Source organism: Vulpes lagopus, chromosome 10 (genome assembly GCF_018345385.1).
Source record: "Vulpes lagopus strain Blue_001 chromosome 10, ASM1834538v1, whole genome shotgun sequence".
Taxonomy (NCBI): domain Eukaryota; kingdom Metazoa; phylum Chordata; class Mammalia; order Carnivora; family Canidae; genus Vulpes; species Vulpes lagopus.
Genome location: NC_054833.1, coordinates 16,601,175 through 16,625,640, shown reverse-complemented (window position 1 = coordinate 16,625,640; position 24,466 = coordinate 16,601,175). Strand labels below are relative to the sequence as shown.

The following is a 24,466-nucleotide window of genomic DNA, read 5'->3' as shown; positions in this document are numbered from 1 at the left end:
AGCATCATTGGGAAGCTTGTCATTCAGGACGTGGCAACAATGTAGCATCAAGATAAAGATGAAAATTCATGTCTCCAGAGCTGTGGTATCTGCACAATTACCCTAATGTGTCCCAGATTGGAAGCCATCATTGATGTTCCCATTAGTCGCTGGACTTAGTCCACTAGTGCCACCAAAGTGCCACTCTTCAAGTCAAATGGCGGTGTCAAATCTCTACCAGCAAGCCCTGGAGTGTGTCCAGCCTTCGCAGGCTGAGGCCAATCTAATCAAAAGACAACACTACGGGGAAAGAGTTTGTCAGTAGAATGGATGAAGAGCCAATTCTACAACTTTTTATGATAATCTACAGAGGGTAAAAGGACAGAGTGATAGAACGAAGTACCTCAACTCCAGCAAACACTTACTGAGCGATCACATGTGCCAGTTGTTCTCTAGAATACTGAGCATAAACACATGACAATACACAGCTTCTGCCTTCAAGGAAATTGCGATGTAGAAGGGGACTTCCATTGAAAGGACGAGGGAAAGGGCATTCACAAGCTCTGAGGTTAAGAGGACCACAGCCTGACTCTTGTTAATTTTATAGGGCAAATTATTTCAATGGCCAAGCTTCAGTTTCCTGAGCTATGCATAATAAACGAGAGACATACTCTTCAGTAGCTACAAAAGGGAAAACCTGTTTGCTTTGTGAATTTTAAAAAGGAGTTTAGTGAACTCTAAGTGAGTTGAGATGTTAATGTAAATGGTAAATTATAACCTGGAGGAAGAAGAGTAAGAGAATATCTTTATGATCTGGGGTGATGAAGAGCCTTCTTTAAAATGTACCTGATGTCCATCACCCAGTAAGGCAGGCATGTGATGGGATGAGCACTGGGTATTGTATAAGACTGATGAATCACTGACCTCTACCTCTGCAACTAATAATACTGTATTAGCTAATTAATTGAACTTAAATTAAAAAATAAAAGTCCATTGACATGCAATTAATGGCAAAAAGAAGCCAGAATGGTAGGTGTGTGAGGATGCCTGGGAAGGGGCAAATGAAAACTCTGAGATGCTGGAAATGTGCTAGATGTTAATGTGAGGGGATTGGTTACATAGGTCTGTGTTTTTGTAAAAACTCTTCAAGCTATATACTTAATATCAGTGCACTTTATATATTTTACTGCATGTATTCTTTTCCTATTGTTGCTGTACAAATAACCTCAAATTTAGTGGCTGAAAGCAACACAGATTTATTATGGTACAATTCTAAAGATTAGCCTAAAATGGGTCTGCAGGGCTGCATTCCTTCAGGATGTTCTAGGGAGAATCCATTCCGAGGCTTTTTCCAGCTTGTAGAGGCCACATGCATCCCTTGGCCCACATCACTCCAACCTCTGCTTCCATCTCCTTTCTTGTTAGACCTTCCCTTTTCTCTCTTATAAGAAGCCTTTTAAAACTAGCTGGCCTACCTGGATAATCCAGGATAATCATCCCATCTCAAAATCCTTAATCACAATTGCAAAGCCCCTTTTGACATATAAAGTAACATATTCACTGGTTCTGGGGATTAAGGACATGGATATCTTTGAGAGGGAGCCTAATATTCTGCTTAACAGGCATGAATAATGATATTTTTTACCTCAATTCAAAAAAATGCACAGGGAATCCCCAGATGGCTCAGCGGTTTAGCGCCTGCCTTTGGTCCAGGGCGTGATCCTGGAGTCCTGGGATCGAGTCCCTGCAAGGAGCCTACTTCTCCCTCTGCCTGTGTCTCTGCCTCTCTCTCTCCTCTGTGTCTTTCATGACTAAATAAATAAAATCTTTTCTAAAAAAAATAAAAATACATAAATTAAATAAATAGACGCACAGATGAATTAAGTTGGTGAATGATACATGATAGATTGTTTTAGAAACTACAATGATAATGAAAAAGAATTTGCAATGTGAATGTCTTTTCTAAGCACAGAAATAAGAGGTTTTGCCATGGGAAGTTATTTTAAAAGAGTTTGTTCACTATTTGATGCCACTGTAGAATTTTTTTATTTAATGAAAAATTAAATATTAAAGTTAAAATATTTCAAAATTTAAAAAATAAAACATAACCTAAAAATGCACGAATCATAAGATAAAAAAAGTGATGGGTTAGGATATTATGCTAAAGGATTTCAATTTAGCAAGGATCAGTAGAAAAAAGTTAACAGGCAGATAAGTGATTAAGAAAAGGTATGAATGCCCACATATCTAAAATTTACTAGACTGTTCCACAAATTAACAAGAAAAATACAGAAAACCTGGTAGAAAGTGGACAAGGTATGTGAACAAGCTATTCACAGAAGTAGAAACCAAGATGGCAGGAAGTATATGAAAGAAGCACTCAAACTTTTTTGTAATTAGAAAAAAATAACAAAAAAAAGAAAAAGAAAAAAAAGAAAAAAATAACAAAAGACGAGCTATCACTTGAAATTGATCATATTAGCAAACATTAGGAGGTTGGATAATACCTCATGCAGAAGGATATGACAGAAAACAGGGTCTTCGTGCTCTGTTGGTGGATATAGAACTTTTGGGTACAAGGACAATTGCACACTATGAATCAGAAATCTTACCCTTAGGCATATTTCTCAGAGAAATTGACCCATGGGACCAGAATGGCACACATTTACTTCAGTATTGAGATTGGAGAGTAGTCTCAAAAAAAAAAAAAAAAAAAAAGAATGCATCATAGGAAATGGAACACAACTATTAGACTCTGTTAGAATAATACATTAATTACTTTAGCTATTAGGATATTATACAGATCAACATGAAGAGATACAAAAGACATAGCGCTTAGCAATGGACAACAGAAATAGAATATCTATAATCCAATTCCTTTTAAGCAAACCCACACAGAACAATAGAACATACTTTATAATGATACACAACATTCAAAAACACACATCAAACACATTATGATGGTTAAGTCATCATCAAAGAACCATTTGTATCTGTAGAACCGAGCACCACAGTTGATGCCCATTAAATGTTTTCTGAGTAAATCAATAATGCAACACAGAGAGCAAAGTAGGGGACATTGAAAGAGATTCCAAACCCTCCAATGGGTACATCCATAGACACCCTTTGAAAAAGATGATCTGGTTTTCAGATGAGGAAAGTGACTGCAAGCCAGTGTCTTTTGGCCTTTGAAGTGCCACTAATGAGCTAGCAGGAGATACAGGTTTAGAAGACGGGAGATATTTAGATTTGGGTCTCACCTGCCAATAGATGATAGTTTTACAGGTAAAAGAGAAGTAAAGTAGCAATAAAGGGGCAATGGAGTCAAGTAGCAGCAACATATTATTAAACTAGTACAATATAGGGAAGAATGAAATGTGTGTGATAGGAAATGAGAACTGGCTAGCAGAAAGGGAAGAATTATTTAAGTGTATCTGTGGAGGGAGGGGTGAGGTAGGATGGCATGAGAGGAACACGGTAGTAAGAGAGGTATTAGGAGAGTAGGTGGGGCTAAATTAAATCTCAATTTGGGGCAAAAACCCCAAATAAGCCAAGCTATTTGTTTTGAATCCTATTTGCTTTACCTATTGAAAAGCTGCCTTAAAATTGATATATTTGGGGGAAAGAGAAAAAGTAAGGGGAGGAGAGCAGAAAGGTCAGAAATCAAATTAAAAATAAGAATAAAAATCTCTATTCCCAAATCCATAAACTGAATTATCTAGAGGAGACTGCTGAGGACTGATAAATCCCCAAACAACTTTAATTTAAAATATCCTGAGAACTGCTGTTCTTAAGTTATTCCCCTGATTCCAATCTGCTATCAGCCAGAATCAGAAAGGTACCCAAGATAAGAATAAATTTGAGATTTACTATCATTGAACCCAATTCTCCTATTCTAGATCCACAGGGTGCAACAAATGTTTCTCCCAAAGTGGTAAAAAGAAGAAGAAGAAGAAGAAAAAAAAAAGAATAAGAGAAAAGCAACTCTTCCACCCATGTTCCTGTAGAAAGGACCGTGTCTCTAAAAGCCTCATTGTGATTCATGGCTTTTCTCCCAGGCAGGTTTATGCCACACGACTCACTGGCCACATCAGAGAACTGCATCCATCTGACATTTGGAATTCCTGCCTGCTAAATGGGTTTAACATACTATTTGCTGGACTGAAGAATTTTATTAAAACAGTTGTTTTTTCATTTTCATTTGTAGTTGGAGGCAGCACAGTATGGTGATTTCCTACTTTCTAGGTGTGAATCCCAGCTCAACTGCTTGCTACCTGTATGACTGTGACAATATTGACTAATCTCTCTGTGCCTCAGTTTCCTCCTCTGTAAATTGGGGATAATAATATTAACTGCTTCATAGAGTTGTTGAGGAGTTGAGATGCGATACAAGTGGTTAGAATAGAGCCCACATAGAAGTAACATTGACTAAGAGTTAGTTATTACTGACATCAAAGGGAAGGCATGAGGGCACCTGGGTGGCTCAGTGGTTGAGCGTCTTCAGGTCATGATCCCAGGGTCCTCAGATCAAATACTGCATCAGGCTCACTGCAGGAGCCTGCTTCTCCCTTTGTCTATGTCTCTGCTTCTGTGTATGTCTCATGAGCAAATAAAATCTTTAAAAAAAAAAAAAAGGAAGGCATGAAAAATTTTTTTAAAAAAATCCTTCATCCTAGATAGCTCCTAGAATGCAAGATTGAATGGAGCTTCTGGAAGTGGAGAGATTGGAAGACAGAAAATTATAATAATTAGCCATAAAAAAAGAAATGAAGAAGGGATATTTGTTTGCTACAGATGTTACAAGGAAAGAATATAGACTACTTAGGAACTGATATGGGGTGTGGGGTGGAGGTGTCCATTCCTATCTCAAATTAAAAACCCTGCTAGGGAGATTGATAATTTAATGACAGAACTATGATGGTCAAAAGGACAAAGAAAAGAACTTTATTTTCATTTAAGGAGTGGTTGATGGCAGGATGTCCTCTCATTACAGTCAGATGAACAGAAACGTTAATCCCCCCAAATTCATGTGCATTGATGCATTTATAGAGTTGTATGGACTATCATCAAATAATGGGAAAATACAGAGAAGCACACACATATCAGTTCCTATTGACACAAGAAAAGTATACCAATCATTGTTTTAAAACTAATGTTAGATTCATAATGGGCTTGGAAGGACCAACTTCTTCCCCAAATCCCAGCCCCATAGTCTGTACAGGGAAGTGAGAAAGATCGTCCTACTGAGAACGTTCCTGAGTATAAGCTAAACAGAAGCTGCAATGTTCCATTTGAGATTTGATATAGCTAAAAAGTGGACATCGGTGAGAGGCTGACCCTGTAAAAAGCCACATTTCCCAAGCCCTGGGAACTCCTGAACCTAAATGGAAAAGAATAGCTGTCTCTGGGAACTGCTATTGTCGTGTCCCGTGGAGCAAACAACTAGCATCCTTGCGGGCAGAGAATCAGTGAAATATTAGAAAAAAAATGTTTCTTTTCTTTAATGTAAACATAGATTGGATTGTTTCTGAGCATTTTGAGTTTTCTTTGGGATGAATGTGCAGGTATACATGCATATATGTGTTTTGTATGTGTTTTATATGACAACTACCTGATATACCAAAAAAAGAACAAAAAAACAGGGGATAAAGCTGACAGAGTCCAAGAAGAGGGATGTACATGGAGAGGTCGAAGCCCTCCGTGGAGTCTCCTTTAATCCCACACCTACTAATGTCATCCTTGGGAAATTTGCTGCTGAGATCTTGGCAGTGGAGTGGGGGTGGGGGGCCCTGGATTAGCCAAGTGGACAGAGAAGACTGATTATAGGGCAAAACCCTGTATATAGAGAGTAGAGTTTTATGAAAGGACTAGAAATAGACACAGTAAAAGTTGATGGTGGAAACTGTCTCAGAAATAAGGAGGAAGGACAGATCTTATGACCAAGGTCAAGATTAGAAGCAAAGAAAATCAATCAAGGAATATCATAGAAATGGTTTCACTTAAAGGTAGAGTCTTTTCCCTTGAACTCTGAGGTTGGTTATATTTAGCATGAAGCTTTTAATTGAGTCTCCTATATTGTAGTCTCTTCAGTTACACCAACCTTATAAGGACTCAGTTATATTCATAAGCTGGTACAACTGCATTATGGGCAATTTATGAAAAACTGGTAAAGAGAAGAAAGATGTAGCCTGAACCACATCAGTCATCGATGGAGACCAGAACAGAAGTCATTCAACTCAGAAAGATAGTGATCCCAAAGGTCCACGTATCCCTTTTGGCTTAAGCAGAATGAATGAGGTCCAAGGAGATCTGGAAAGCTCTAGGAGGGGCATGACTCTTTCAGAGAAGTATTGCCATAGATAACTCTGGAACCGCAGTGAATTGACTGTTCTTTTTCCCAGATATACCAGAGGGAGATGGCTTCTGAGTCCCTATGTTAGGTAGAAAATAGACTAACAGTTGATGAATTTAAGATTATGACTCTCACGTATATTTCCCTCTTACTGCAACATCCACTTTGACATCCTTGAATTATACATTCTGAGGTCTTTGGGATTTTTCCCAATTTAGAAATACTTCCACAGAAAATCATACCACTTCCACATTTACAATGTAGATATAATAACTTTTTTAAGATTTATTTATTCATTTGAAAGAGAGAGAGAGAGCATGTGCACATGTGTGAGCGAGGGGAGGTGCACAAGAAGAGGGAGAGCATCTCAAGCAGACTACTCACCGAGCTCAGACCCAAGGCCAGTTACTATCTTATGACCCTGAGATCATGACCTAAGCTGAAATCAAGAGCCAGACTCTTAGCTGACTGAGCCACCCAGGTGCCCCTGCTAGGTAAATATTTTATTAACAACTTCATCCTGATGTTTTGAGGATTAAGATCACCTATTAGGTAAAGATAGAGCAGTTTGAATAGGCTCACTCATCACTAGCTCACTCCCTTCAGGACTTCAGTCCCATCACAAGCTATTTTCAAATAGTGTCTCAAGAAACTTCTACATTTCTAGTGAATGCAGACCTTTAGAGTTGCCCACTGTAATAAATTAATTAAAGACTACATCAGACTGTGGTAGCAATTTTCATATCTTGATGACTTAACAGAACAAAAGTTTGTTTCTTATTCATGAAAGGTTTGCTGCAGGAGCATGCTTCAGTGTGGTTTTCTTCCATATGAAAACTCTATGATCCAAGATGCTTTGATGGTTCATTTTGTCATCTCCACACCAGGCCCCCTCCACAACCATCATGCAGGGCAGAGGAGGGATTGGGTCTCGCACTAGCAATTCAATGTTTTGCCCAGAGGGCTCTATACCATTTCTGCTCCTAACTAATTAGCCAGAATAATTCAAAGGAACTTGCTCAACTACAGGGAAACTAGAGAATGTAGTCCTCTGTGTACCTGGAAGATGAGAACTAAGTATGAGAGAGCAGAGTAATGTCTCCCAAATCCACAATATTTTTTAGTCCATGAATGAAAAGAGTATACTCTGCTTGTTCTTTGGGCTCCTAAAGACACGCAAACTACATCTATACCCATCCTTGAGTTCATCCAAAGCCCTTATGTAAAGCTCTTTTCACTTCGTGGTAAGTTTCTCATCACTATCAGGGGTGATTAGCTAAGAACATGGGGAATGATATTGAACCCAAGATATGATAATCTGATAAATAATTGATCTAATTGATGTCTAACAAATCTTTAAATTCTGAGATAGAGAGATACAAAAATGATGACAGATAGGTAGATGACAGATAGATAAAAGATAAACAGAGAAATAAGGAGATTGGCTTTTAACTTGGGGTTTTAATAAATTAAACAGGTACAGAAAACTTTAAAAAATTGGGACATGGAGGGCAGCCCCAGTGGCACAGCGATTTAGTGCCACCTGCAGCTCAGGGTGTGATCCTGAAGACCTGGGATCGAGTCCCATGTCAGGTTCCATGCATGGAGCCTGCTTCCCCCTCTGCCTGTGTCTCTGCCTCTCTCTCTCTGTCTCTCAATGAATAAATAAATAAATAAGTTTAAAAAACTAAAAATAAAAAAAATTGGAACATGGAACTTAAGTCAATATTAAGGAAATAGTTTTAATTGCCAAATTGTCTGCAATTAATAGATTGGCTTTAAAATATAGTAAGTTGGGATGCCTGGGTGGCTCAGCGATTGAGTGTCTACCTTCAGCTCAGGTCATGATCCTGGAATCCCAGGATCGAGTCCCACATCGGGCTCCCTGCATGGAGCCTGCTTCTTCCTCTGCCTCTCTCTCTCTCTCTCTCTCTCTGTGTGTGTCTCTCATAAATAAATAAATAAAATCCTTTAAAAAAATAAAAAAAATAAAAAATATATATAGTAAGTGGCCCATCCATGAAAGTATTAGCATATACTTTATGACAATTCAGCAGAAAGCTGTAAACAAGTGTCAAATTTTAGGCAGGGAGGGCTACAGCAGAAAGACAATGCAAAAAGATGGAACATAATATTAAGAGTCCTTGTAATATACTCCTGTAAAATCCCTGTAAGACATCACACAAGGAGAAAAAAACAAAAAAAATCTTAAAATATTTCATATCCTGATTATTATCATCATTTGTTCCATATTATGTTAGAATTCAGTTATTAAGTTAGAAATAAGTTTCAGGTAGATATGTTTATATCTATAAGGTAATATTAGACTATAATGGGTGTCAATTTTTTCCCTTCTAGGAATTTTCTCTAGACTCAACATCTTTTTAACAAGACACATTAAGCTAACAGACTACTGATATATATTCAAAAAAAATCGTATATGCCATCATCACATTTAGGACCTTTGAGTCTTTGTTCATTTTTGGAGAGGTAAGAGTAAACTCTCGTATACTAAGAACACCAATTAAATGAATGGTTCTGAAATCTTATAAGCTATTGCCATATTACAATTTGAGTGAGACAAAATCCAAACCAGTTTCAGTAACATAAAATACTGAATAATCATGAAAATTAGTGGATTGTGAAATGAATGACCACCTACCGTCACCGATGAAGCTGGCCCAAGATTCTCCAGTTTATTAAAGAAGGCATAAAGTATATGCGAGTGAGAGAATTTACAATGCCTGAAGCTCAAAATACACCCACTCAATTGTTTTCTTGATGCTGCTTGCAAACGATTACAACAGAACATTATCTATTTTACTGGTCATTTGAGTTTTTGCATCAAATAAATCCCTATGTTGCTTCACGCCCAGCTTTGTCCTTCCATCATTTAAATCAAGCAGCTTGAATTTGGACTGACTCATAACTGGAAGATCTTGGATATTTAAATCTTATCACTGATGTCAAGTTAGGTTTCCAGACAGTTGGGTAAATTAATTCGACTCACCTCATTCTCCACCTTCCCAACTGAATCAGTGTGGTATCCATGGAGAAGAATCTCCTGCACCATACTGTGCCCATTTTCCAAATTGTACTAAACTAAAAAGCAACTAGTTACACACTATGCTTTGGTGGATCCCAGGCAATAGGAAAGGATTCTAATACTATGTGTCCACAATTTAGGGCACCATGTAAATCTGATAAGTAGTAAATGAAAGAAAGAACACCTGCTCCTCAATGTATCAGAACCACATTCAGGCAGGTTGATTGTCTCTGTAAGATTGCTTTTAGCTATGAACAACAGAATGTTCATCTAAGAGTATTTAGCAATAAGTGCATTTAATTACCTCATCTAAAAACCTTGCGACAGGTAAAAGAAGGTCATAAGCAATGGCTCAAAATAAGAGAGTGCTCGGTTGGTTTCCCTCCCATTTTCTTTTTCATGCTGTAAAATGTCTCCAGAAGCTTCCAGCATCACATCCATACAGCAATGGCCTCAGTGGGAAGAAATGAGAGAGTGGCAAAAAGGGGTTTCCTTTCTTACTTGCTTCCCTCTTCAATGGATGGAAGCCCAAGCTGCAATCTTCTTATATCTCAATGGCCAGAAGTGGGTCCATGACCACCCACAGTGCATGATAGATTGGGTAAGTGTCTACGTTTTCAGTCTTTGGAGGCAGCATCAGCAGTTAGAAAGACAGGCAAGAGGTCTGGTTGCTGGGTACAACCAACAGTGCCCACCACAACACGTAACTCTGCTTTTGTATGAAGGGAAGTCAGAAAGGTCAAAGCCTTAAAGTACCCTAGTAGATGTCGATGGTAAGTAAATTTTGCTTTGCTATTTTACTTCTTTAAATATAGATGAAGAAAAAGGTGATATTTTTTATCAGTATCTTATTGGTATTTCTCATCAGTCTAGGAATCTAGTGAACTATGGAATCCAGGTAATAAGACCATTTATTGAAGCTTTTATAGCTTCTTTTATATATATGTTTATTTTTAAATGAACAGGGAGAAATCCTGTTAGTGAGTAGCCTTTAGCCTTTAAAATGAGTTCATTGAGCACCAACAGCACTATAAAAAGTTGATATGAAACTTAAAATCAAAAGAAAACACTTCATAAAAATATAACTAAAACCAATCTGTAGAAGCAACAGTGGGTATAGGCAGAAGAAGGGCCAAAGGGCGAAAGGATGGCATAAAGAAAGTATAGTAGAACTGAAAAGTCTTCCAAAAGGAAGAGGTGAGCATATTCAGCATAGTGGGCTGCTGAGACCCACCCGTGGATGTGAACATGGGTCTTCTCAGCCTCAAGCCCACTTTTAGGAAAGAAACACACCCAACTATCAACCAAAAGTCAAACTAGATTGGGATCTTCCATATGTGGCGCTTCATTTTATTGCTCATTGAGAGACAGTTGCCCAGTACTACAAAGAGCCACAGCCTGTCCCATCATTTTCCTACATGCGTAGACAGATGAGAACATCATGAGCGGGCCTCCATGATTCCAGCCTCTGGATGTTTGTACTCTGTACAATCCCCTCCTATAGTGCAGCAGACACCAGGGACTTGCTTCTAGCCCACAGAAAATGACAAAGGTGAAGGGATTTCACAGAACTAATTAGGTCTCGAATAGTTGACTTTGAGTTAATCAAACCCTATTTATCCTAGGAGGTCCTGATTTAATCAGGTAAAAAAAGCCTTAAGAGTTTTCCCTGAGATGAAAGACTCCCCTTGTGGGCCATGGCGAAGAAGCCTCCAACGCATGGAAATACAGGCATTCTCTAGGAACTGTGGGCAACCTCCGGACAATAGGCCATAAAAAGCCAAGGCTCTAGGGGGTGCCTGGGTGGCTCAGTGGTTGAGCGTCTGCCTTCAGCTCAGGTGGTGATCCTGGTGGTGATCCCGGGATCCAGGATCAAGTCCCGCATTGGGCACCCTGCATGGAGCCTGCTTCTCCCTCTACCTATGTCTCTGCCTCTCTCTCTCTCCCTGCTTCTCATGAATAAATAAATCTAAAAAAAAAAAAAAAAGCCAAGGCTTTCCTCATATGACCACAAGGAAATAAATTCTTCCAAACAACCTGAATAAACATGAAAGGAATTCTTCCCCTGTTAAGCCTCCAGATGAAAATGCAGCCCAGCTGACACCCTGAGTGCAGCTCTGTAAGATCCTGGGAGAAGGACCAGCTAAGCTGGGTCCAGATTCCTGATCCACAGAAACTGTGGGATGAAAAAAAAAAAAATAGAGTGCTATTTTAAGCTGCTAAATTTGTATAATTTGTGATGCAGCAATAGAAAACTAACACATCATGCTTACCCCTCTGATATCTCTTTTCTACTGTGAACATCTTATTTTCCCATTGCAGGTTTTTTAGTTACTAGCAAATACTTCGTTTCCCAAAAACAAACAGGTCATTATTAATAGTTTAAATACAAGCTGGAAAGCAGATATTTGTGAAGGGTAGTAGAGAGAAGGGAACCTCAGTAACAGCAGCTAACATTCATTGAGCATTTACTATGTTCTCTGACCATTTACACTGGTCCATTTTGTTTTGGTTGTTTGTTTGTCTCTTACATACATATCTGACCTGGCTAAAATAAAGCAAATGCTACTAGCTCTGTCTTACAGATACAGGTATCCCCTGCTTTTTGAGAGTTCAAGTTATGCTCCTTTGCCTTTACTAAAGACCTACGTTAGGGCCTGTTTTTGCAAACTAAAAGAAATCCAAAGAGCATTTTTACTTTCACGAAAAAAAGGCAAAATTGAGAGTAGCATTCAGCACTTGTTTGGCAGTGAGCCATTACAGAAGCAGGGCCACCCCAAAGCAGCAAGAGTGGGGTCACTAAGCACCTTCCCCAGGAACTACACTCAGCATCTCAGCATCAAGCCGCCACATCTCTGAACCTTGGCTCTGAGTATCTGTGCTTTATCTCGACTTATTTTGTGTATCCATTAGCAAGATGTGTCTTAAGGTATCAGAAAAAGCCTAAGAGAGGTATTTTTGGGGATTTGGGTGTGTTTAAAAATGTGTCCATCTAAATTAATGGCATTTGCGTTTTCACTTTGTTCCATTGGGCTTACAAAAGTTTTCATAGGAACACCTACTTTGGGATAGCAGGGAAAACCTATAACTATTTTCACAGAAACTGAAATACCAAGTTTGAGAAACTTGTCTAGGTTTACTCAACTAGTAATTTGTAAAACTAATTTTTCTTGAGCTTGGGTATTATGGCCGCAGAACCTATATTCTTAGCCATTAAGATTTATTCCTTCTCGAGAAAAAATGAGTAGGAAATATCAGAAAGGGAGACAGAACATGAGAGACTCCTAACTCTGGGAAATGAACTAGAGGTGGTGGAAAGGGACGTTGGTGGGGGTTGGGGGTGACTGGGTGACAGGCACTGAGGTGGGCACTTGACGGGATGAGCACTGGGTGTTATTCTATATGTTGGCAAATTGAACACCAATAAAAAATAAATATATTAAAAAAAAGATTTATTCCTTCTCAGTAGAAATAGATGGGTCTTATGAGTCACATCTCACAAGATAAAGACATCAACCAATAATACCTAATTGTATGTGGGTTATTGATAAATTACTATCGGAAATGTACTTCCACGGGGATTTGGCTCATATGGGTCATTCTAGAACTTAGTTAGCAACCCATTCTCCGTGGCATTTTATCTCCCCACCATATTCATCCAACTCAGTGCGACATGCCAGCAAAATATAACTTAAAAGAGTAAAAGCTGCAAAATGCCCAAAGTGACATCTTCATATGAAACAGTCTAGCCAGGAAGTGCTATGTAGAAACATGCTAGAAGACAGGCCATAGTAGAAAGAGAACAGAATAGGGACAGAATAGGGATACATACAGTCCAGCTAGTAGAGTACTGGTAAATAAACCCTCTGAGCTCTCTGGACTCCCTTTATACAATCCATAAAGTGGGGTGCATAATATTATCTCACAGGGCTGTTTTGAGCACCAAATTGTAAAAAGTACAGGAATAAGATTAAGGGATTCGTAAACTGTAAATTCTGTAAAAATAAAAAAAAAAGTGGCTGTGATTAGCCTATTGTCAGAGGAGTGAGCACATGACACTACTTTCACTGTCTTGTGCAGGATAAGTCTGATAGGATAAAAGTTGGAGACCCCTAAGAAAGCTTCGTGTGGTCAAAATTTCATACTTAAAATGGACTTGACAACTAAAGCAATAATACTACTCTCCTACCAAGATGTGAAATGTTTCTATTCTAGTCATAGTACAGATACAAGATTGAAAATAGATATCCGGAGTTGGTTCTTTGGGACAATTCTGCCATTTTGTGACTTGTTAGATCTCACAGGTATGTTTAAATAAAAAAGAACAAATTATATCTCGAGGTTCCTGTAACTACCCTTTCTATTTGTTGAGATGGCATGTGTGTATCTATTTAACCCCTAGAAAGGGGGCATGAAATGCAAGGGATCATGGGTGTATCACAAAAGCCTTTTCCAAAAGGCAACATTTATTTTCAAGTGTTTAGATTGCCAAGACAAGGATTTCTCTCCAACGTACAATTCATCATCCTCCTTACTCACTGTAAAATCAATCTGTTCTGTTTGTATGACATAAACAACAAGTCATTTCTCAGGAATGAGGCAGACCATATGTGAAGGTGTTTTGGAAAAGCACAATAGGGAATATGCCAATCAAAGTAGCATCTGCATTTTATTTCAACGTCAAATCACATGTGTGCTATAAAAAGGGAAAGTGTATCACGTTTATTAAAGGATAACTTTCCTGTTGTGATGTTTATCGTTAACTCATACCTTCCCTGAGCAACAAACTCAGGTCAGCCATATAAACGACTGGCTGAGAACACTCTGTGTGGCCCGCAACATGTGCATTTTACGCACAGGGAGGCATCTGCCTGCTTCCAACACCCACGGCAGAAGAAAACTGCCATTAATCCATTATATGCATTTTCCCAAGAATTAGCACCTTCTATTCGAAGTACTGATGGATATGATAGCAGCTTGCGATTGATCGAGACAGGAAACTATAAAACAAGAAGCAGAGTTCTAGGAGAATTTATTTTTTGTAATTGGGACTGGATTAAGATAGAAAGGAAGTGGGTTCTAGTCCCATTTCCATTACTTATTAGTTATATGACCTAAGGCAATTCACTAACTTCTATAGGTCTCAGCTTTATACTCGTGTAAACAGGCAGGACTGAACTAAATAATCCCCAAACCTCCTTCCTGCTCTAAAAGCATGTGATTCTCGGGTCACTTACCCACCTAGTCATATTTGAACAGCAGTGGAAACATTTGTGGATTGTCTTGTTATTGAACCTTCTCCCCAGCTGGGAGTTGGGTACCTCTGAAAACTATGTTAACTTCTTTCAACCACTGCCTTGAAGCCATCGTTAGCAGTACTTGCAGAGGAACTTAACACATAATCTGGCTTACTTCTGTGGAGAAGTCAGTGTGCCAAGATTAAGGAACTGCATCAGGGAGCAGGGTCTCATTCAGTCCGTGGTAGGCAATGAGATTCTACAGCTGTTTACACAGGCAGATGAGTGGGTATGTATGTAGTTAACTGAATGGACGTTATAAACTTTCTCACTGAAACCTTGCCCTCATAGGAAAATACATTTTTAAAAAGCTCCAGGGGGTGCCTGGGTAGCTCAGTCAGTTAAGCACTCGGCTCTTGAGATTCTTGATTTTGGCTCAGGTCATGATTTCCCAGTCCTGAGATCGAACCCCACCTGGATCTCTGCACTGGGCATGGAAGATTCTTTCTTTCCCTCTCCCTATGCCCCTCTCCTGTTCATGTTCTCTCTCTCTCTCTCTCTTTCTCTCTCTCTCTAATAAATAAATAAATAAATAAATAAATAAATAAATAAATAAATAAATAAACAAACAAATAAATAAGAAATGAATAAAAAAATAAAGCTCTTAGTGGAACCCGAACAGAAATGCATGTTCTCAAGGATGCATATAATTGTATCCTAACACAGTCTCAATTATACTCGTCATTTCTAATATAGTTTCTCTTTTTAAAAAAGGTTTATTTATTTATTTGAGAGAGAGAGCACATGCATGCTCACACAAGCCAGTGGATGGGTAGAGGGAGGGGAGAGAGAGGATCTCAAGCAGATTCCTCCCTGAGCATGGAGCCAGGCATGCAGCTGGATCCCACAACTCTGAAATCATGACCTGAGCTAAAATCAAGAGTCAGATGCTTAACCTACGGAGCCACTCAGGTGCCCCAGAAATGACAATATTTTTATTTTATTCTTATTTTTCATGTACTAACTCATCAAACATATATTAAGTGCTGGCAAATCATCAATCATTGTGGCTAGACCAGAAAGAACAGGAGAGACTTAATCTCTACCCTTGCGAAATTTGTTAAACTTCCAGTCTAATGGGAGAAAAGGACTACGGAACACCCACTCGCCATGTGCCAAGTGGCACAAAGGAAATGTGCAGGGTGTTAGGGGAGCATATAACAGACCAACCACTGTGCACCCAAATGAGTGATGCCAGACATAAATCTTGTAGTACAAAAGTATCGAGGGATAACTTGGATATATCATGTTATCTAAAAACATAAGCAGAAGACAGTCATTCCATCACACCAGCATATATCTCAAAGAAAAAAAGGTAAACTTCCTGCCAGTATAGGCCTCGTGGCCCAGCAAAGATACCAAAGACGCAAACCCATCAGGAACAGCCTGGATGACACTCACTTGTGCTTACCTAACACTCATGGCAGCAAGCCCACTGGGGTGAGGTGTGCCCAAGTCGTGCTTGCTCCTTTACACACTCAGAGACAAGTCAGTTAGATATCTTTTTGGTTGAGAAAATGTAATAGTTTTACATTTTGGAGGCTTTTTATTTTATTTATTTTTTTGGAGGCTTTAAAAAAAATTGACAGCTACAAACAAGGTAAACTTGCTTTTGACTAACAAAAGGTCTACACATTTTTTTTTTTTCAATTGGAAGGTGTGGTTGACTGAAGCCTTAACAATCTACCAAATTTACCCAAATCAGCATGTTACAATGAGGCACAGCAGAAGGATGGAAGGGGGTGAGATAGGCCATGTAAGAAATAGAGAAAGAGGGATCCCTGGGTGGCGCAGCGGTTTGGCGCCTGCCTTTGGCCCAGGGCGCGATCCTGGAGACCCGGGATCGAATCCCACATCAGGCTCCCTGCATGGAGCCTGCTTCTCCCTCTGCCTGTGTCTCTGCCTCTCTCTCTCTCTATGTGACTATTATAAATAAATAAAAAAATTAAAAAAAAAAGAAATAGAGAAAGAAAATGCACACATTCAAACTTGCTGCACTGAAGCAAATACTTCTCATACAATGTCACATATATCTTTGAAGCTGGGTTATACAGTATTCTGTGTTAAATGCATTTTATGGGGATTTGGAGAGGATTTAGGTAAAGGCTGCCCCAATAAATGATTTACCAGCTCTAATAAAACATCAAGGAAATTGTTCAGATTGTATCTCAGACCAGTTAAAACACAAGTTTATAGAGGTCTCAGCAGCCCCCATATCCTCAAACCCAGTTTAAAAAGAAATGTTTATAGTGGTTAATTATCCCATATTACTTTTTTTAAGGTAGCAAATTCAAAAAAAGGAAAGATTGAAAGTAAATAAATAGGTATGACAACCAAGGGAGCTAGGAGAGAGAGAGAAAAGAAGATGATGACAGATCACTCATTCATCCTTTTACTCATTTAGTAAATATTTACTGATTGCCTATTATGAACCAAGTATTCTAGAACCAGGGCCTGGAAACCCAGGAGTGATCAGATAAGAGGGGTTCCTTCCTGCCTGCAGCTTCTGTTTAGTGAAAGAAACAGAAATTAGTAAATAAATGATATAACTATAAAAAAATTAATTTAAACCAAGGTAAGTAGTTTAAAGAAGAAAACAAGGTGAGGAGAAAATAAATAATCAGAAGAGGGGCTGGTGCTTCCTTATGTAGGGTAGTCAGGAAAGGCCTCTCCGGGGAGATAAAGTTGATGCCGCGGCCTGCAGTATATGCCATTAACTATACTATTATGAACTGGGAAAACATTCCAGACACAGGAAGCATCAACTGTAAAGTCCCTGATGTGACAAAGAGCTTGGTGTGTTTGAAGACCAGAAAGGAAGACAGATGTGAGAAATGAGAAATCATGCCGTGTGACCTTTGGCCTCAATTTTAACCTTTGGAAAAGATATTTTCCTCAAATTTTATTATTATTAATATTAATAATATTAGTTGCCTTTATGAAAAAATCTACATGCTAGATTTTTATACATTATCTTTCAACCTCCACAAGAATGACAGCATCCAAGTACAGGTATTATTATTATTCCAGTCTCATACAGGATAAAATATCTTCTGAGAAGTTAAGTAAATTGTTTAAGTTTATAAGCAGTGGCAAAACTGGAATCCATCCTTAGATTTATCCATAACACCTATACTCTTCCATTTCCATTAATTTGTTTGTTTTGTTCAACAAACGCTTGTTGACCCTATGCTAGAAGCTGTGCACACAGAAATAAAGCAAAACGTGGTAGGTTATGTTTCTAAAAAGGCTGTACAATACCTTCCAACCCAACATGCTGTTTTGCGATGGTGCCTTTCTGCTCTCCCATTGAAAAGTAGAATCTACTCCCCCTCTGCCTGACCATGTGACTTGCTTCACCAGTAGAACACAGTGGAAGCCACCATTTAATTTTTAAGGCTTGGCCTTGAGATATCTGCAGTTTCCACCTTCTCTGCTTGGAAGGATGCGACTTGGACTCCAGGCACCACAGTGAGAAGAAGCCCAAACATCAAGCAAAGACTCGTGTGGAAATGTGAGAACTTCAAGTGAGAACAGGAACCAAGATCGCACATGTATGGTCCCAACTGAACTATTCAAGCCAGACGACAGCCATGTGAGCCACCTGAGCTGAAGCTTCAGACGTGGTGGAGCAGAGACCAGCCTTCTATGAAGTGTCCCTGCCCGAATTCTCAACCCTCAGAAATGTGAACAAATAAAATGGTTGGTATTTCAAGGCACTAAGCCTTCAGAGATTCATCATGCAACAATAAATATCCAAAAAACATAAGGAACTCAAACCTGGTAAAGGAAATAAGCATAAAATACTTTTTCTAAAAAAAGATTATTTACCCATTTGAGAGCGTGAGCACACACAAACAGGGGGAGGGGGAGGGGGACAAGTGGACTCCCTGCTGAGCCCAACATGAGGCTTGATCCCAGGACCCTGAGATCATGAGCTGAGCAGAAGTTAGATGCTTAACAGACTAAGCTGCCCAGGTGCCCCAAGCATAAAAACATCTTAAAAATAATGTGAGAGTCATGAGTGAACAAGAGAAAAATATCTACATCAGTGTAGAGCTAAGGTGAAAAACTTTTGGGCTAAAATCTAGATAGTAAATATTCTAGACTTTATGGGTCATAGTGCTTTTGCCTCAACTGCTCAGTTATCCTATTGTACAGAAAAATAGTCAAAGACAATATGTAACCAAACTGGTGTGTCTCAGTTCCAGTTAGACTTTTTTTTTTTCTTTTACAAAAACAGATGGAGACCCAAATTTTGCCTAGGACTTGCCAATCCCTAGTCTAGACTTAGAGTATTTCTTATATATTGATTTTCATTCTAGAAGAAGTATACATATTTTTCATCTTCTGGGCTCCTTGGCTCCCATTCCTGCATGATGTTTCCGGGGCACAGGCTTGCATCTCTTAATTCAGAGCATGACTCACTAGTTAACCTGGAGACCACACTTCAACCCTTCCAGGAAAGCCTTGGTGAAAAGCATTTAAACTTTGAAATTTAACTAAAAACCAGTAGAACTTATTTAAGATGTGACTGGATAAGAGAAATTTGAGTTGATACTATGCTTTCCTGATGGTGATTCCAGAATGGAGGAGTAAAAGAACGCTCTTTAGGATGAAGTTGTGAGGTAGATAATTGCCCATTGGGAAAACCATTCAGGGCAAAAATCTTGAAGTAAACAGAGAGGTAGTGGTTTGGAATGGATGACTTTGTGTGGTTGGTTTATTTATTTATTTGAGAGAGAGAGAAAGAGCACAAGCAGGGGGAGAGGGAGAAGCAGACTCCCCACAGACCAGGAGCCTTATGCAGGGCTTTATCCTAGGACCTGGGATCATGACCCAAGCCCAAGACAGATGCTTAACTGATTGAACCACCCAGGAGCCCCATGACTTTGAACAGCTACTAGGTCTCTTCTTTCTTAGGTTACTCCACATGTCATCCTGTCACTTACATATTCATTCCCTGCTACCCTTGGTGAATCCCACAATCGCAAAATCCTATAATAATTACCTCTAAGAGGCTCCATTGTTCACTCTTTTATGTATTTTTAAAAATATTTATTATATGTATGCTTGCAGAGACAAGTATACCTGTATATACACCATCAGGGAAAGAGAGCAATAGCTATTACCTGCTTGAATCTTAAGAGAATTCAGGTTTACAGCACATTTCCACACCAGCCACCCTCCCAATGCCATCTCCAGATGCTGCCTTCCTCTCCTGAAGATTTGGCTCAAACTTTTTCTGAGAGTCTTTCTCCATTCTCGAGCAAACTTGGCCATCAACCTCTCAATGTGTGTGTGGCACTTTGTGCTTTTATATATATATTATATATTTTATTATATATATGTAAAATATATATAATATATTTATTACATATATAATATAAATATATTATATATATATGTATATAGCACTAGCAGATCACATTGATGTTTTTAAGCATCCAATTCCTTTTTGAACTTTCCCAAGTCAGGGTGCATATCATATAGACTACAATAGACATACGATCAATATTTGTTGAATAAATGAATAATAAAAGCATAGGATGAATAAAGACTTGTTTAATTCAATTAATTTAAATTTGAAAATAGGGTAAGTTACTTACCAAACTGAAAATCTGTGTTTCTCCAGTTCCTCCAAGTAAGATGCATCCTCTGAGTAGTCCTCAATTTCTTTAGTTCTCCACACAGCTGAGTTTTCCCTCACTGAGTGATCAATCAGACTTCTGCCTTTATGTGTGAACTTAAAGAAATAAAAAAATAAAGTATTTTAGCAGATATCAGATGGAAAGTTTATCTGGTTTCAGTGACATTTTTCTCCAGAATTACTTGTAGAAGCATAGTTAGCCATGGGTTTTGCATTGAAATCATTGCTTTACATGCCCCATTCTGTCACTAAATCATCATGTCTTTGGGAGAGATGATCATGTTCAATTTTGCATTATTTCATAAATGTTGTTGGAATTAAAAAAAAATAACCATGGTCATGGTATTTGTTTTAAGTCAGGACTATTGGTTGCAAGTAAATAAAATGCAGCTTAAACTAGCTTTCAGCAAAAATGAATTTGGAAAAAAGTTTGAAAAACCAGCCCACAGAGAAGACAGAAGCAGCTGGATTTCAGGAATATGGTAGCAAAGGCATCAAAGGTCCCTAGGACTCTTGCTCCCTCCTTCTCTCTGCTTCAGCAGCCTAGTTCATTTTAGCCTTGCCACTAATAGTTTCTTAGTTCCTCAACAACATATTTAAACTCAGGACCATACAATGTCTGTGGAGTTAATTGAGTAGAACATTAGAGAATGTTTGATCCATTATGATGGATCCAGCAAAGTGACTGTCCCATTGGAAAAACTGAACTTTGTTCAACCAACAATTCTTAGGAGCCCTACAATGGTGGGGAGTGGGGAGAGGGAAAAGCTAACCTATCTGGGCTCTTCCTCCCTTATTCATCAAACCAGTTCAACTTCCATCTACATAGATATAAATAGATGATATATATTAGATATAGATATATAGAGAGATGATAGAGATAGAGATATACCTCTTTTGTAAGATTTTATTGCAAAGTGCTGCCAATAGAAATTCATTTAAAAACCATTAGTCTACAGAAAGAGGAAAGTAGGCATGACTTGCATTATAAGATAGTTTTATTAATACTTTCCTTTTTTTCTTTAGACTCTTCTCAAATTAATTAATTAATTAATTATTTTATTTATTTATTTATTTGAGAGAAAGAGAAAGAGATCAGGGAGAAGCAGAGGGAGAGAAAGAAAGACAAGCAGACCCTGCACTGAGCACAGAGCCTGATGTAGGCTTTGATCCCAAATCCCAAGATCATGACCTGAGCCAAAACCAAGAGTCAGATGCTTAACAAACTGAGCCACCCAGGGGCCCCAAGGCTACTTCTTTTAATATTAAATTGACTAGGGATCCCTGTGTGGCGCAGCGGTTTGGCGCCTGCCTTTGGCCCAGGGCGCGATCCTGGAGACCCAGGATTGAATCCCACATCGGGCTCCCGGTGCATGGAGCCTACTTCTCCCTCTGCCTATGTCTCTGTCTCTCTCTCTCTCTCTCTCTCTGTGACATAAATAAATTAATTAATTAATTAAAAAAATAAAAAATAAAAAAATATTAAATTGACTAGTTTGATTACCTTAAGAACAAAATCCAGTTATGACAGCCATCAATTTAAAGTAGTTTATTTTTGCCAGGCCATCATCCCCAGGGCACTGCACAGATAGCAAACTGAAACATGAGCCAGGTTTTCCTCTGAAAAAAAGGACTATTTGTTTAACCTGGAGTTTAAATTTGAGGGATAAAAAAAAATAAAGAATTTTTAAAAATGGGTATAATTAAGGAACCTCTGGGACAACATTAAGCAGAATAATGTTTACAACATAAGGGTCCCAGAAGTGGAAGAAAGAAAGGAAGGGGTTGAAAACTTATGTAAAGAAATAATGACTGAAAACTTCCCTAACCTAGGGAAGGAAACAGATATCCAGATCCAGGAATCCCCAAGTTTCCAAATAAAATAAACCCAAAGAGAGCCACACCAAGATGCATCATAATTAAAATGTCAAAAGTTAAAGAGAAAGAGAGAGTCTTAAAAGCAGCAAGAGAAAAACAAATTGCTATTTACATGGGCAACTCCATAAAGCTATCAGAATATTGTTCAACAAAAACTCTGTAAGCTAGAAGGGAGGATATGACTATTAAAAGTGCTCAAGGGGAAAAAAAAAAGTACTTCCAACCAAGAATACTCTACCTAGCAAGATTATCATTCAGATTTGAAGAAGAGATAGAGTTTGTCAGATAAGCAAAAGCTGAAGTACTTTATCACTTAAGGAACTTCTTTAAGCTGAGGAGAAATGACACTAATTAATAACAAGAGAATATATGGAAGTGAAAATATCACTGGAAAAGGTAAATATATAGTAAAGGCAGAAGATTAATCACTTATAAAACTACTAAGAAGATTAAAAGACAGAAGTAGTAAAATTAACTAAAACTACAATAATCAAGAAATATATAATATAAAAATATATCAAAAGTGACAACAAAAACATAAAATGTTGGAGGAGACAGTAAAAATGTAGAGTTTGGGAATGTACTCAAATTTAAGTTGCTATCAACAAAATAGACTATTATGAGGGGTAATAATGTAAATCTCATGGTAACAACAAAGTGAAAACTTACTGTAAGTATACAAAAGAAAATTAGAAAGGAATCTCAGGTTAAAATTAAAGAAAGTTACCAAATGACAAGGGAAGTAAGAAAGAAGAAAGGAACAGAGGAGAACTACAAGTATAGGCAGAAAATAGTGAACAAAATGGCAGTAAATATATACCTTTCAAAAATTATTTTAAATATAAATGAACAGGGACACCTGGGTGGCTCAGCAGTTAAGTGTCTGCCTTCAGCTCAGGCAGGGCATGATCCTGGAGTCCTGGAATCAAGTCCCACATCTGGGCTCCTGCATGGAGCCGGGTTCTCCCTCTGGCTGTGTCTCTAGCTCTGTGTGTGTGTGTGTGTGTGTGTGTGCGTGCGCACGCATGTGTGTGTCATGAATAAATAAATAAAATCTTTTAAAAAATACATAAATACATAAGTAAATACAAATGAACAAACTTCTTCAATCAAAAGACATAGAATAGCTGAATATGTCAAGAGAGAGAGAGACATTTCTACATATTTTCTGTATGGTTTAAACTGTAAGACATTGATAAAAGAAATTGAAAATGACACAAGTAAGTGGAAAGATATTCCATGCTCCTGGATTGGAAGAAACAACATTGGGCACCTGGGTGGCTCAGTGGTTGAGCATCTGCCTTCAGCTCAGGTTGTGTGATCAAGGGAATTACATTCCACCTCAGGATCCCTGCAGGGAGCCTGCTACTCCCTCTGACTGTGTCTCTGCCTCTCTCTGTGTGTCTCTCATGAATAAATAAATAAAATCTTTAAAAAACAAAATGAATAACCAATATTTTTTAAATGTCCATACTGTCCAAAGCAAATTATAGATTCAGTGCAACCCTTATTAAACTTGTAATGACATTTTTCACACTAGAACAAATAATTTAAAAATTTGTATGTAACCACAAAAGACCCCAGACAGCCAAAACAGTTTTGAGAAAAAAGAACAAGCTAGAGTCTGATTTCAAACTACGCTACAAACCTATATTAATTAAAAGAGTATGGCATTGTCATAACAACAGATATATAGATCAATAGAACAAGAAAGCCACAAAATAAACCCACTATATGTGATCAGTTAAATTACAACAAAGGAAACAAAAATATACAATGAGGAAATAATGATCTCTTAATAAAAGGTGTTGGGAAAACTGAACAGCTACATGCAATAGACTGAAACTGGACCACTTTCCTACACCTTTCAAAAATTAACTGAAAATGGATTAAAGAATGTGAGATCTGAAACCATAAAACTCCTAGAAGAAAACATAGGTTCTCTGAGAGTGCTCTTAGCATTTTTTTTTCTTTTTTGGTTCTGACTCCAAAGGCAAAGGAAACAGAAGCAAAAATAAACAAATGATACAACTTAGCCTAAAAATGTTTCTTCCTAAAGAAGGAAACAATCAACAAAATGAAAAGGCAACCTACTAAATGGGAAAATATATTTGTAAACTATCTATCTGATAAGGGGTTAATGTCCAAAGTATAAAAGTATCCTTATAACATAATAACAACAGCATAAATCCAATTAAAGATGGGCAGATCTGAATAGATATTTTTCCAAAGACACACAGATGGGCAACAGACACATGAAAAGA

The 24,466-nt window shown here is 38.1% G+C and overlaps 1 protein-coding gene across 1 annotated transcript in view; it reads right to left on the bottom strand.

Moving 5' to 3' along the window:
* LOC121499941 overlaps nt 1-24,466 on the bottom strand; it is a 226,941-nt gene that overhangs the window by 127,007 nt on the left and 75,468 nt on the right. Inside the window, exon 6 of the mRNA XM_041771213.1 lies at nt 20,284-20,420. Coding sequence (XP_041627147.1) covers nt 20,284-20,420 — 137 coding nt within the window. The remainder of the gene's footprint in view (nt 1-20,283; nt 20,421-24,466) is intronic.